At 51.2% G+C, this 13,820-nt stretch overlaps 1 protein-coding gene across 5 annotated transcripts in view; it reads right to left on the bottom strand.

The window, feature by feature from the left end:
• LEF1 (lymphoid enhancer binding factor 1) overlaps positions 1-12,228 on the bottom strand; it is a gene marked incomplete at both ends in the record, with an annotated part of 53,097 nt that extends 40,869 nt beyond the window's left edge. For all 5 annotated transcript variants that reach the window (XM_079534399.1, XM_079534401.1, XM_079534400.1 and 2 more), the window contains 3 exons: positions 9,994-10,127; positions 11,371-11,434; positions 12,028-12,228. In XM_079534399.1, the coding sequence (XP_079390525.1) occupies positions 9,994-10,127; positions 11,371-11,434; positions 12,028-12,228 (399 nt within the window). The remainder of the gene's footprint in view (positions 1-9,993; positions 10,128-11,370; positions 11,435-12,027) is intronic.
• Positions 12,229-13,820: the final 1,592 nt, after the last annotated feature.

Here is a 13,820-nt window from a genome sequence, read left to right as displayed (position 1 = left end):
CATCAGAGTTGCGTCTGTGCTGTTGAAATGCAAGTGCTTCAGTGAGGTGCCCTAAATGAGGAGTGTTACTGCTCTGCTGTTGTTGCGACATTTGGCATGGCCAGGTTGAGAAAGACAAAGGGAGAAAAGCCTCATGCTGAGAAGCACAAGGCCAGCAAGCACATTCCTCTGTGACACTCCATCTCCAGGTTTGAAACAGAGAAGGCAGGCAGCTGGTGCTCGCCACAGTGGCCAGGCAGTGCCCTGCACCCTGGGCAGAAGAAGCCCACAGCTCCACTCGCTCCTTTGTGTCCGCAAAGTGCAGGCATCAAACAAAAACAAGCAAAGCACTCTGCAGGGTTGGCTACAGCACCTTCCGCTTCAGGTTTGGCTGATTGAGCCCCGGCCCCAGGCTTGGCTGAAAGCCTCCTGGTTCATCCTGCTTCAAACCAGCATGTTTCGAAACTTGTGCTTTGCATCCTTCAGGAAGGAAACAAGATCAGAAGGCACCACATGTCTTTTCTGTACAGGATTTCTCATTTTGTCATGACCTTCTGCTCTCTGCCTAGGCATCAGCTGTCCCTACCACAGCTTCTCCCTCAGTCAGCAAGCAGCACGTCCCACACCTGGCATTTCCATTGCCAAGCCACAGACCTGCTTGCACTTTTGCAGCACACGTGATGTTCTGCCCAGACAATGTCACCAACCAGTAGGACCAGAAGAAACAGGCTGGCATTGGTGGGACAGCTCCAGCCCCAGCTCAACCCCTGCTGCTGGCAACCCAGGGGATAGCTACTAAAAAAAACCAAAGCAATTCTCTTTATTTGACCTCTTTAATCAACACAGGGATGAATGGGATTAGATATCAAGCTACGCATCTTTACATGTTGTTGTTTCTTTTTTTTTGAATGGAGTGAGCATTTATGCTGTGTGGGGCAACTTCCAGCTTACGGAAATCAGATGGAAGGTGTTGGTTTTTCACACTGTGGGCCTCGTCTCTCACACCATATTCACAGTAACATCTATGCTCATTAATTAACTCTTCTCCTTTCAGTTCGCAATCCTATAAACATCTCTATAGCAGCTGATGTCATTGTTTACACAGAAAAGTGTGACATACATTTCCCTCAGAGCAGCCTGAAGTGAGAAGAGCCAGCAGCAGGTTAGCAAGCAGCTCTCTGAAATCCCCTCAAACCCACAGCAACAGCAGCACCAAGCATCAGCGCCTCCAGCCCAGCACATCTGCTGGTCCCCTGCACTTTGTTTATGGCCACGACATGTCCCTGTCTGATCTGCCGTCCCATGACTGACATCAGTCAGACTTCCCACCTCTACCAATCAGTGTTCCCAACTAGTTCTGTGTTCTTGGATCTATCCAGACACATATCAGGGCCATGGGGTGTGACGCTCTCCTCCTTGTAGGCAAAGGCTTGAGCCATGTGCTCAATTCAGTCAAGACAGCTGGCATCAAAAATATAATGAATCAGCCAATGATCAAAAAAGATAAACAAGACTGCTCTTTTTTTTTCCTATGTTAAAAACATCCCTATACCATTAAAATGCACAGCAAGGCAGGGGGAAGTGGGAACATATCACCATAAGAAAATGCCTTCATTGTTTTTGTTTGAGATTCCACATTTTTCACCAGACATTTAATCAGAGATCACAGTCATCTTTGAAGGGATTTTTCAGAGCCCTCAGTTCACTGCTGCAGTCTGCAGTGGTTTTGCAGGGAGGGAGAGGCACAGCCTAGCCCCCTGCCTCGGTATTTAGGGGCACGCAGGAGGTGTGTGAGGGTGGGGAGAGCAGCTTGTGCTGAAGGCAAGGCTCCAGGCAACCCTGGAGCAGAGTGATCCAGTCTGAAATGAACTGGCAACCCTAAAACTTTTTGATAAGATAAAAATTCATTGATGTTGGCTCACACTGGGCCCACTTCAGCTCTGCACTTGTCCTCTGTGTTTCCTTGGCATATCTGTTCCTTTCCTCTATCTGCTTTAGCATAACTTTATTTTTCTCTTTTATCTTTAGCTAACTGCACCCAGGGACTGGAGGGATTGATTTTTTGTTTTGACTTATTGTTTGAAGATCTGTAACTCAAAGCAGCTTCTTGTGCCTCTGATGTCTAGGCATGAGCAGTATAAAAGGTGAAGCGTGTCCTATGTACCGAGCTGAGCAGGGATACCATTCTATAATCAGTCATCTGTGTTTTATTTTGCCTTTTTGGGAGGAAAACTATTTTAAGACTTTATAGGCAATAACACTTGAAATAAATATTCCTGTGGCTGATACTATGCACGCCGGTTCTTTCCCTTTTTAATAGACAGTGCGCCATTGCTCACTTGGTGCAAAAAAAGCACCAAGTTCCTAATTAAAGGAGGCCATTATAAATCAGAAGATATTTTGACCGTCATGTCACACCCCTGGCAGTCTACTACTGCCGAAACGTTGCCATGCAAATCCGAGAACGCTGTGCTGGGGGATGCGCTGCCGCAAGGCGAAACAAATCCCCTCCGACGAGGGAAGGCAGAGGGAGGGGACGGCGCTCTAACCCGCTCCCATGTGCTCCCTTTGCCCTCAGGGCTGGAGCTGGCTTCTTTTAGGAAATTCTTGCCCTCAGGCTGCGTCCAGCAGGCAGCTCATTAGGACGTGGTGGCCCGGGTTTCTCACGCCGAGGTTGCAGAAAGCTCGCCACGCACAGCGGTGCTGTTTATGATACCCCATCTACTCCGCTCCCTGAAGTTGCCCAGCTTGCTGAAATATGGTTACATATGCAAACATTATCTCCCAATTGTAACCTCATTTTCTGCTCTGCTGGACGGCGTGACCAGCATTTGTCATCCCGCCGCCCCCGCCCGCTGCACCGCTCGCATGTCCCTAATTGTCACCGAGATGCAGCGTGCCAGCGGGACGCCAGTGTCCGCTGCTCCCCATCTCCACGCAGTCACTCAGGTAACAAACCCATAATCTCGTCCTGTTTTCATGATGGTTGAATTACACATAATTGTTCCTGCACAGTGATTGATTTCTGCCTGAATAGAGACCTCTGCCTTTTTTCAATGCGAGCGAGTGGCAGCCAAGTCTCTCCATCGAGGAGGAGGCAGCAGCCTTTGAAGAGATCAAAGCCAAGGCCGCGAGCAGTTGTGCGCCCTGGGAATATGGAAAGCCTTTATGCTCTCAACCCCATTTCCAACATCATGTTGGATTGCAGCTGCATTACATTCTGCCAGCATTCTTAATGCTTTTAGTATTGACTCTGACATCACCGATAGCTGTTTTAAAGTAACAAAAGCTGAGGGATGACTTATTTTCACAACTCCGTAATTGGAACATGCAAAGTTAGGGGAAGGCAGCATTTGTTTTCAATCTGAAATACAAAAGAAAGCACAGAAAATTATATAAGTTCCCCAAAATTAAAAACACGTTTTTCATATGGAAAGAACAGAGGGGGCATTTTTATAGCCTAGACCACACAAAATGAACTGATTATGCACATGTTTTTTCAAGCCTAAAGGCTGAAGTAAAAATATGATTGGGTAAGCGAGTCAAATCGGGAAAAAATATTGTGACTCACGGTGCATTTAGTGACTTCTAGCACCTGATGCAAGGCAAAATGCTACAGATGCCCTGGGTGCTGCTTCCCTCTGCAGCTCCTTGTAGTAAACTGACAGCAGTTCGCTTAGCCTAAACCAGGCACAACACGTGGTGAACGAGCATTAAATCCTCATCAGTTATCTGGGAAGATAACCAGCGATCTGGAAGTATAAAGCACTTCATAGCTCCTTCTGAGATTTCCTCTGCTCCAGCCACACAACAGCCGTAACGCTGCCTTAAAGATCACCACAGAGCTATTTTCGGGGGTGTTGGATGCTCCTGCCCTCTATCCCCTCCTCCCCTGCCCTCACAAGTGAGCACAAAGACAAAAATCTCTATAGCTAGAAAGGCGGCCCCAAGCTTTGATTAAACACACGCCCACACTGTCCAGGGAACACATTTCCAGGGAAGCCTTAAAATGAACCGGTGGGAAGAGAGGGGACAGGGAGGATGGGAGGCAGAGCCAGGGATGCCGCACAGCTGAGCCGCTCCTGTCCGGAGCACCGCTGCTGCTTCAACAAACACTTCTATTCATTTTGAACAGTAGTTTTGAAATACGCTCACTGCCACTACGGCGTGCAGAGTGCTGAGAAGCGAAGAATGTGTAAATAAAGCATGAGCTGTAAAGAATTAAACATTATAAGCTGTAAAGAATTAGACGTTATGAGCACTCGTGTATTAACAATAAAAATAATTTCCTCTTAGCTGCATCATTTGCCTTCTGCTGTTCCAGAGCTCCTTTTTCCCTGCAATCATTACAGCCCCGTTTCAGAGACGGCAGCAAGGGACTTGCCCTCCTTCCCTGTGGACACCAAGCCAACGTCCTTGTCACTACCTGGATCATTGGTACTGTCTCAGGGATACTTTGGCCATTCCTCAGCACACACACAGCCACACTGAGGCTGAAAGTGGTGGCAAACATAGCAAGCCATCTCTTTACCACAACACAAAAGCTCAATTTTGAACAGCATTAAAAAAGAAGCCTTTTCTATGTTAATCCAACGCGCGTTCGTTGTTTTTTTTTCTGCCCCTCTACTCTTCCTCCATCCCCAGAGAATTACTCCTCCTGCACATCCTGAGAGATCGCTCCTCTGTGGCTTCAGTGCCTGCTCTGAGGACAAGAAAATGCCCACAAAGCAGCGCTGAGGAGGAGCATGAGGTGCCAGAGCTGCCAGCTGCCAGGGTGCTAGAACATCCTGCTCCTCTGTCTGTCTGTCCATCCATTCCATCAGGAGCCCCAGGCATGGGCACACAAACACCAACCCCAGCGGGCAATCCATATAGCATCGCAGAGGTTTCTGAAACAGCATCAGAAGTCAGGTCCATGCGATGCTGCAACCCTGCCTCTCAGTATCAAGCCATTACTGGGATGAAAAAGTACTTTTCACTATAATTGCTGCTTATTTTCCTGGATGCTGAAGGAGCTCAGAAGCTGGAGGAGCACAGGATGGACAGCAGCTTCCCAGGGGAGGGAGTGCGCCGTGCTCATTATCTGGTCCCATTTGTGCTGGATTTCTAACAGAGGGACTGAGAAAGAAGTAAAAGTCCACATCACGGTGCTGGGAGCAAGCAGCCTGCATCCCTGTGTGGCAATAAATATGAGACACAGAAGAGGGGGAAGATACTGGTGCTGCTGGAGTGGCAGGGAATAGAAAGGGAAAAGATCAAAATGTGCTTTTTGACAAAAAGTTTTTACACTCTTTTTTTTTAAGTTCCTCCCTGCTTTTTCTTAAAAACTTCATCAGAATTCTCTGGTCCTTTATGGCAAGACAGTGTACAAAACAGGCAAGCCAGCACTGCCAGGAACTTCCTTCTTATCAGCATTGCTTTTAATCAGATAGAGGTGTTGAGAACTTCTCTTAGTCCCTACTCCGCATACATTCCAGTTTTTACTTTCTCAGACTTCTGGTTAGTCTTCATGAAAGCAAGACAAGACAAAGAAGCACCACCATAAAAACATATCTTTAGAGAGGAGCTGTCATCCAGATGGGTTCCCAAAGGATGCTCAGAAGCTATGTATTTTGCTCCCACCCCTGCCATCACCTCCTGAACATCTCTCATCAGGCTCCCTGTTTCCAGACAAGTCGTCTCAGCCTGTGGCCCTATTTCATGCTGGGGGACCAGGTGGACATCTCCCCTCCATCTGCCCACAGCTTACCAGCCCACAGCCATTCCCATGGGTCATGTCCTCAAGCTCAACTCAGCGCCAGGTAATTATCCAAAGAACTTACCTATTTCATGCTTAATTGCACAGGCACATACTTTTGCTCCACCCTCAGCCCAGCCACAGCCTAGCAACTTGCACTGACCCCAGGCTCACATCCCAGCCTCAAGCAGCCCAGCCCTGCGGTGTGAAGTCACCCAGCAGTGACACAGAGGCAAGGAACAGATGATAGGGGACAGCTCAAAGCCAGCCCACAGAACCTGTGTGTTAAGGGCTTCATGGCTAGAAATTGTTGCCTCCAGAGCAAGAATGCAAGTCTGACCCTGGAAAACACTTTGTCCAGAAGACATCAGGATGAAAAGTTCTTTAAGCAAAACAGGATATTTTGGACATTGAACACAACTATTTGACAAACAAGATGTGTTTACCTGCAGCTATGCAGCAGGACCTGGAGGAGAAGCTCCACAAAACCTCTGTGTAACCCCACTCCCCTCAAAAACCCAAACACAAGAGTCATCGAACCAGCTTTGTCTAAGCCAGATTTCCTGATGCAATGATACTTCTCAATCTGCCCAATTAGTCTGCAAAATTCTCACTTACACACATCCCTAGAAACAAAACAAAACAAAGAAAAAATTACAGGCTTTGGAGTAAGAGGAAACGCTTTTTGTACAGGCTGTTTTGGGAGATCCTTTCATTAACGAGGTTCTGATTCAGACAGCATTTCATAGAATCATGGAATTGTTTAAGTTGGGAAGGACCCTTAAATGTCATCTACGCCAACTCCCCTGCAATGAACAGGGGCACCTACAGCCAGATCAAGCTGACCAGCTCTCCCAGAATGCCTTCATATTCCTTACTCCAAAGTATGACGCCATCTGCCACAGGTCACTCTGATAAGGAGTGTAGTTTGCTGCCAGCCTAAGAACGCTGTCAGACTGGCGGAGGAGCTGCCTAACAAATTGGCATTTTTTTTGCAGCTATTATGAGTTTTCCTCATGGAGATTTACATCTCAAGCAGGGTCTCGATGCCTTAGAAATATTCTCAAAATAACAGAAAGAGGAAAAGAAATCACAACAAAACCACAAACTTAAGAGCTAAGCTTTTTTTGTGTTTCTTTCATTTTTTCTCGTTAAATCCATTACAGCCTCCTCTTCTCCCTATTCCATGGGTATTGAAGATACTGAATAAAGTGTGTGGGAAAGAGAGGGATTTGGGTAACAATTTTTCCAAACCCAACTTGATCCATTCCAACTCACTTGTCAGGTTAAATGCCAGCAGCACACAGCAGAGAGCCAGGCAGCTGGAACAGCACTGATGTAACTCAGTGTTACAATGTCACAGGACAGCAAAACCAAAAGCTTCCCTTCCCAGGGCAGGGAAACTGCTCTTCCCATCTATGCTGAGCACGAGCATCGCCCGACCTGATGTGCTGTCGGACAGGGCATCCCACAGCCAGACTTTGCAGGCATTTACTACCTGGCAAGAGGGTAGCAGTGCACCACCTGAACACACCTCCACCATTAGATGCAGTTTATCTGCATTTTAGCACAACTGCAGGGGAAATAAATTCTCACCAGGCATGGCATTCATTTGGAAAATACTGATGCGTCTAATTTTGTGCTCCAAATTGCAATTTTTTTAATGGTGGATTTATGCAAGATTTGGACACTGTCCTTCACAGTGTTTGGTATGATGTTCTATTTCAGCTTTGAGAGGAAAAGAATGTTGAAATAAAAATTTTCCACACTGACTGACACGGTTCAGTGAGAATGGTGGGGACAGGTTGATGGTTGAAGTGAATTACCTTAGTGGTATTTTCCAACTTTAATGATCCTATGATTCAAAGAAAGATCAAAACACAAAGATAAGCTAAAACTGTGGAGAGATGCGGTCACAAAAAGAGGCAGTTTTGAAACACAGAAAGAAGCAGAAAATAGTGGACATAGAGTCTCAAGGCTGCTCCCAAGCAGGTGATGCCACAGGGAGCATGAACCAGAAGCACATTCCACAGGACACCTTGCTGAAGTGCGCTGCTCTCCATCCCAGAGGCACCAAAATCAGCTGCTGGCGATCACTGCGTGCCCACTGCTCCAGTCCCACTGCCCATCTGACAAAGATCCCATTACAGCCATGTCACTTTACACCTGCAGTGCCTGCTGACCAAGGTCCTCCTGCTCCAACATCACCTACACTCACAGACACACAGAGAGAACAGATGAACAGTGAGGACACCTTCCAGCTCCATCATCGTGCACTTCTGCTTCTGCATGAGTGGTTAGGTACTTCTGAAGATGACATACCAAGATACCCAGAACCCAACTCCCCATAGCAGACAGCAGGGACGGACTCCTCTGGAGCAGCTCTGACCGCGTTTCTTCCCCTTTGTGGGGACGATCCCTGGCCGATCAGCAAAGCTGGCACGCGCATTAGCTCCCTACTGTACTTTTCGTTCAGCCCCAAAGATTGAATGAATACGTTTTTATTTAAGTGCTCAATCACTTTCTTGCTGAGAGGACAGATTCCTTTGAAGTGGGAAACCCAAGCTAAATAAACACATCCACAAGATCCAAGTCTCAAAATAGAAGCCGTTGGCTTGCTAGATTAAGTTATTCTGAATGCAATTTTCTTAAGTGAATCCAATGCCTCGGAAGGGCCGGAGTGACAGGGATGCTAATCCCCGGCTGTGGGATGGGGACAGCATGCAAAGCAGCTGTGCCAGGGCCAGCGAGATGGGACCCAGACTGACAGTGCGGTAGGAACAGCAATTCGATGCACTTGAGATGCAAAATCTTCATATCCCCAGCGGAGCATGCTCCTGCACATGTCTGAGAGACACGGCTTAAAAAAACAAAAAGAAGGTGCATGCCTCTAACAGGACTTCAGAAATGTTACAGCAGCAGTAAAATGCTTCTGTGTGGGTTATTTCTCCTCAAGGAGCTCTCCCTACTTATCAGCAGAAATGAAGCATGCAGAGGAGTGGGGCTTCAGTGCCTGCAGCCACACAGCACCATGAGGATCTGGAAAAACTTTTGGTGCCTGAAGCTGCAGACACCCGGGCTGCCTTCTCAAGTACTGTCCTCCCTGGTACCTGAGGCCCACAGTAAACTGTTCATCTTAATGTTTTTTTTCTGGACCAGAATTAAGAGGAGGTGCAGCACCACAAGAAGAATAATGACATTTCAGTTCTAAATCACACGAAAACAAAAGCGGCAGCCTCTTCTCTGACAGGTTGCTCCAAACTAGCTCCGAGGTGTACAGAAGATGGAGACTGAAGACACATCCATGACACTACAACTCCAGCTCTGGGTTCGTGCAATGGGTGGGGTTTGTGATCACGTCTTGGCTGAAGTCACATGCATGCAGCGCCCGCCTCTGGAGTGAGGCATGGGGGAATACTGCCCTTCCCCATTGCCCACTCGACATTAGATAGGTTGACTTATTGCATCAGGCTGGCAAGGATAAGGCACACTCCCTGCCCTTCCAAGGGGTGGGGAAGGGATGGGAAAAAAATTGTAATTTTTTTGTTTCCTGCTCCACTCTAATATAACTTCCACAATTGATAGGTAGACAATATAACGATCATCGTTACAATATTGTCTTCCCATCACCCTCTACACATACTCAGTGGAATTTACTACCCAAAACTAAAAAGACACTAAGATCCATCCATAAAGGTATTTCCTATCCAAAAATGAAAGTGTGATAAGATCCATCCGCAAAGGCACCTACAGCACCGTGAGAAGAGAGACCGTCCCAGAGCTAGCAGCGGCTGCCCCAATCCCCAGTGTGATGCTGCGTGCCGTGGGGAGGGAGCCGATCCCGAGCGCTGCTCCCCGATGCACAAAGCCTTTTTGCATGGAGCAACCGATGGCGGACATCAATGTCAATCAGCAGCCGGCGATACCGTATCTGGCGGCAAAAAGCGGAGCGAGCCTTTTCATCTCGCTGACAGGCAGTTTGAGCAGCCCTGCTGCAGCCCTCGAGACTCCTCAACAAACAAAGAGTTAACGCCAGAAAATTCACATCTGTCCTCGCGACTACAAAGACGGCATTTACATCACCCCACCGCACATTATCCCACAGTGTAAAGCAGGACTCCCCCGGCCCCGCTACGAGCGCTGCGGTTCGTCACGGGGTTCGGCTCTTCCACCGGGACCGCGACCGACCGACACTGCCACAGCCCGAACGCACGCTGCGGCCACACGCTGTGGGACCGATGGAGGAACCCCGAAAAGTCTTCGGGGAGAGAACTCACTGTTCTGGGGATGGGTGGCGACAGAGATCCGTTAGGCATGTACGGGTCGTTGTTCATATTTGGCATCATGATATACCCCGAGTAACCAGAGTACGATGGTCCCTTGCTGTACAAGCCGCCGTCAGGATGCTTTCCTACGGAAGAGGAGACAATGAGGGTGTTATTCCCCACGCGTGCACCTCAGAGCACTTAAACAGGTACTGTGCGTTCACGGAAACATTCTGCCTGAGAACATTCCCTTGCTTATGGCAATTATTTCTGGCAGAAAGCAGTCCCAGCAATTTGTAACCACATTTTTTTGAAGAAGAGTTAATTCTTAAAGGAGTCACTGCACTTTGTGAGGGGCCAATGCAACACACCCTCAGAGCAACTCATTTATCTCGCCAGTCCCCTCCAGAGTAGGCAGAAACACCAGCACTGACATCGTGTTCCTCAAGCAGCAGTTTTCCCCCATGTCGCACATCCCTCTAGGATGCTGGGCTGGGAAACATTGCCAGCATGGCTTCCCCCCATCACTGCTAGGAGGGGAGGGAGAAGATGGTGAGAACAAGGGGCAATCACCCCCTCCTCTCCTAACCAGGAGCACAGGGCAGGGCTGGCACAGGGCAAACCCAGGGCCAAGGCTGCTGAACAGCCTCAGGGAGGGAGAGCCTAGGGGGGGAGGTGATTTTGTGGGGAAATTGCTTGGCTCCGGGTCCTGCAAAGGGACAGGTTTGGGCAGCAAGACCGCCTGCAGGTGAGTTTTTCAGAGGATGCAAAAGGAGAAAGAGCTGCGCAGAGCTGATCTTCCCTCACGGCCATAAGCACAGACATTGCAGCTGTTCGGCTTTGCAGTGCCCAGTTCTGTGAGGAACCACAGGGTCCCGGCAGGCATTGGGGCTGAGCTGCGTCCCACTCTTGTGGAGGTGATGACCTCCTTCAGCCCGTGATCATAACCACTGCACATTAAGCACAGCCTTTGTCCTTCACAGCACTCGTTCTTTGTACACATGCCCGGCTCTCTAAGCAATATTCCACAAACTTTGTTATTTCTTTGGCCACAACAAACCACTGGTGTGTTACAGAGAGCAGGAGAGCTGCTCGGATTGAGGCTTAGGGGCTTAAGGGGCACCATGCATTAGCGGGAAATCACACTGCTCCCCAACACAGCTGGCTGTGCTGTGTCAAAGCCAACATCCTAAAAACAGTGATTTCTTCAGCGAGGATCCATGTGGCCTCCTTATCAGTCTTTTTTTCGACAACCATTTGGTCACTGGAGATAAACGCTCAGCGCATCCACCTCCTCCCCCAGCACTCTCCCATCCCCAACAGACACTGAATTCAGACACGGACTGCAGCCCGAAGGTGGGAGCAGCACACGGGACACGCGGTTCTCACCTTCCTCGGGGTGCTCCCTGCCCTTGTCATGATAGGAATCCTGTGCTGGAGTCTGCCTGGAAACCTGGCCGCGGGGAATCCGGCACCGGAGAGGAGGAAGGAAAAGAGAAGTCACTGTGAGGGTGTTCGCTGCGCCCGTCCGCCTCAAAAGACGGGACAGTGACGGCGCGGGGCAGCACCACTGGTTCCACCGGGCAGAGCGCAGCCCGAGGGGCGGCGTGCGGGAACGCGCCGAGCTCCGGCGGCCGAAACGCCCAATGGGTACCAAAATGCAAAAGGAAAATAAGATTGCCCTCGTTACTGCATATTTGGGAGGGGGGGAGGAGGAGAGAGAAAAAAATATATATATAAAAAAACAATTAAAATATTAAAAAAAAAAAAAAAAAAAAAAAAAAGGGAAAACAGGCAGGAACACCGACAAGCGGCTCTCTCCGAAGTTGTTTTAGCGTCGTGGATTTCTTCCCGACAGTTCAATGTGAACCCCTCCAAGAGCCCACGGCCCGTGGGGGTGCGGGGCAGCGCTGGGGCCGCCGCCCGCCCCACGGGACTCGCGCCGCGCCGAGCCCGGCCGGGCCGAGGGGGCCTTTGCCGGGGCCCGGCCACCACCGCGGGGCTCGGCCGCCCCTCCCCGTTCCTCGTTGCCCCCCGGCCCCTCACCTCGGCGCCGGGCGCGATCTCGGACTCGTTGACCAGCGAGGACTTGATGTCGGCCAGGTCGCCCTCCTCCTCGGGGTGGCTGATCTCGGCGAAGATCTTCTCCTTCTGGGGGTCCCCTTCGTCCTTGAAGGGGATCATCTCGTCGGTGGCGCAGAGCTCCGGGTCCCCCCCGCCGCCCCCGGCCCCCGGCAGCTGCGGCATCCTCGCGGCAGCGCGGCGTCTGCTGCGGCCGCCGGCCCGCCGCGGGAAGGGAGCGGGAGGAGCGGCGGGGGAGGAGGCGAGGGAGGAGGCGAGAGAGGAGGAGGAGGAGAGAAGAAGGGGAAAAAAAATAAATAAATAAATTAAAAAAACCCCGCGAAGTCCTCGCCAAGTTGCTGCCTCCGCGCTCGGCGCCCGCCGCGGGGGGAACGGCGTAGGGAGGCCGCGGGGCTGCGCGGGACGAACCGAACCCCCCCGCCCCAGCCGTCGGGGAGGGGCGGGGGCGGCGGAGATGAAAGGCGCCACCGCCGTGAGTGACACCGGGGGGCGGTGGGATGGGGGCAGCGGGGGGGGGGGGGGGAGCAGGAAGGGGGCCGGGCCGGGCCGGGCCCCGGGAAAGTTTGCCGAGACGGCCGCCGTGCGGGTACGCTCGTGCGGAGCCGGGAGCGCTGCGGGAGCGGTGCCCCTCTCCGCCCCGTTGGGAGCGAACACGCGTTGGAAAGATTTTGTCGATAACCAAAAAATTAAAGAAAAAATCCAAACAAAAGCATCCGACGCGCTCACTTGGGAAACATCGGAGCGACGCCACTCGTTGTGTTCGGTGCGGGGCATCCTGCGGACCACCGCTCCCCGCCATTCCGGCCCCGTCGCCGGGGCGCACCGTGCCCAGCCCGTACCTCGTCCGTGCGCTCCGTTGGCCGCGGGGCCTCCGCACCGCTTCCCCCGGACGGTTCCGTAAGGAATAGGGCTGAGGACGGGAGAAGGTAGCGGGGCACGGCGGGAGGGACGAGCGAGAATAGAATGAAACAGACGAGGAAAGCGGGAGCAGAAAGACGGGGACGGGATGAGCCACCCCGAGCACCGCACGGCGCTCCGCGGGCGTTCCTCCGGGACAGCACTGCAAGACCTGCCCGGTCCTTCTGCACATCAGTGGGTTTTGAGCATCCTGTTTTTTATACGCACGCAGAATTGCGTTATAGCAGGATGTCGTGAGGTTTTGGTTGTTGTTTTTTTTTTTTCTTTTTTTCCATTTTTGCACACCTCTTAGCTTCGTTTGGCCGTTTCAGCAATTGGGATGTATAATAATAATTTTTTTTTAACGATTATTTTACGATCATTTTGTTTTGCAGCCCCGACGGCCGGCCCCGCTCTACCCCAGCCCTACTGCCGGGGAAGGAAGGGAGACATAAGCACACAACCCACGATCCCCACTCGCAGCCCCCCCGGTTGCGTGCGGAGCGGCGCCCCCTATATAGGAGAGGGCGGGAGCGGGGCGGGGCGGCGGCGCTTTGATGTCCCGCCGGCGGCCCCTTTCATCCCCCCCCCGCCGGTCCCCCCGGGCCCTTTGTGCGCCTAAATTTGGCAGGAGCATGGAGGCGCGCCAGGGCGCCCACGTGTGCGCCGAGCTCCCAGCTGAGCCGGCCCCGGGTTTTCTTCCGGGTAAGGAGACAGCGGGGGAGATCAAAGAGTTTGGGGAGCCGAAGCCGAAATGTGCATGGAAATAGAGGGAAATCATCGCCGTCGTCGTAATAAAAATAATACCCAAAAAAATCCTGACGCCTGGACGCGTGCCAGCCCGGAGCTACGGGGGAGAG

Source organism: Tetrao urogallus (genome assembly GCF_951394365.1).
Source record: "Tetrao urogallus genome assembly, chromosome: 4".
In the NCBI taxonomy this organism is placed as follows: domain Eukaryota; kingdom Metazoa; phylum Chordata; class Aves; order Galliformes; family Phasianidae; genus Tetrao; species Tetrao urogallus.
This window is presented reverse-complemented; position numbering and strand designations above follow the sequence as displayed.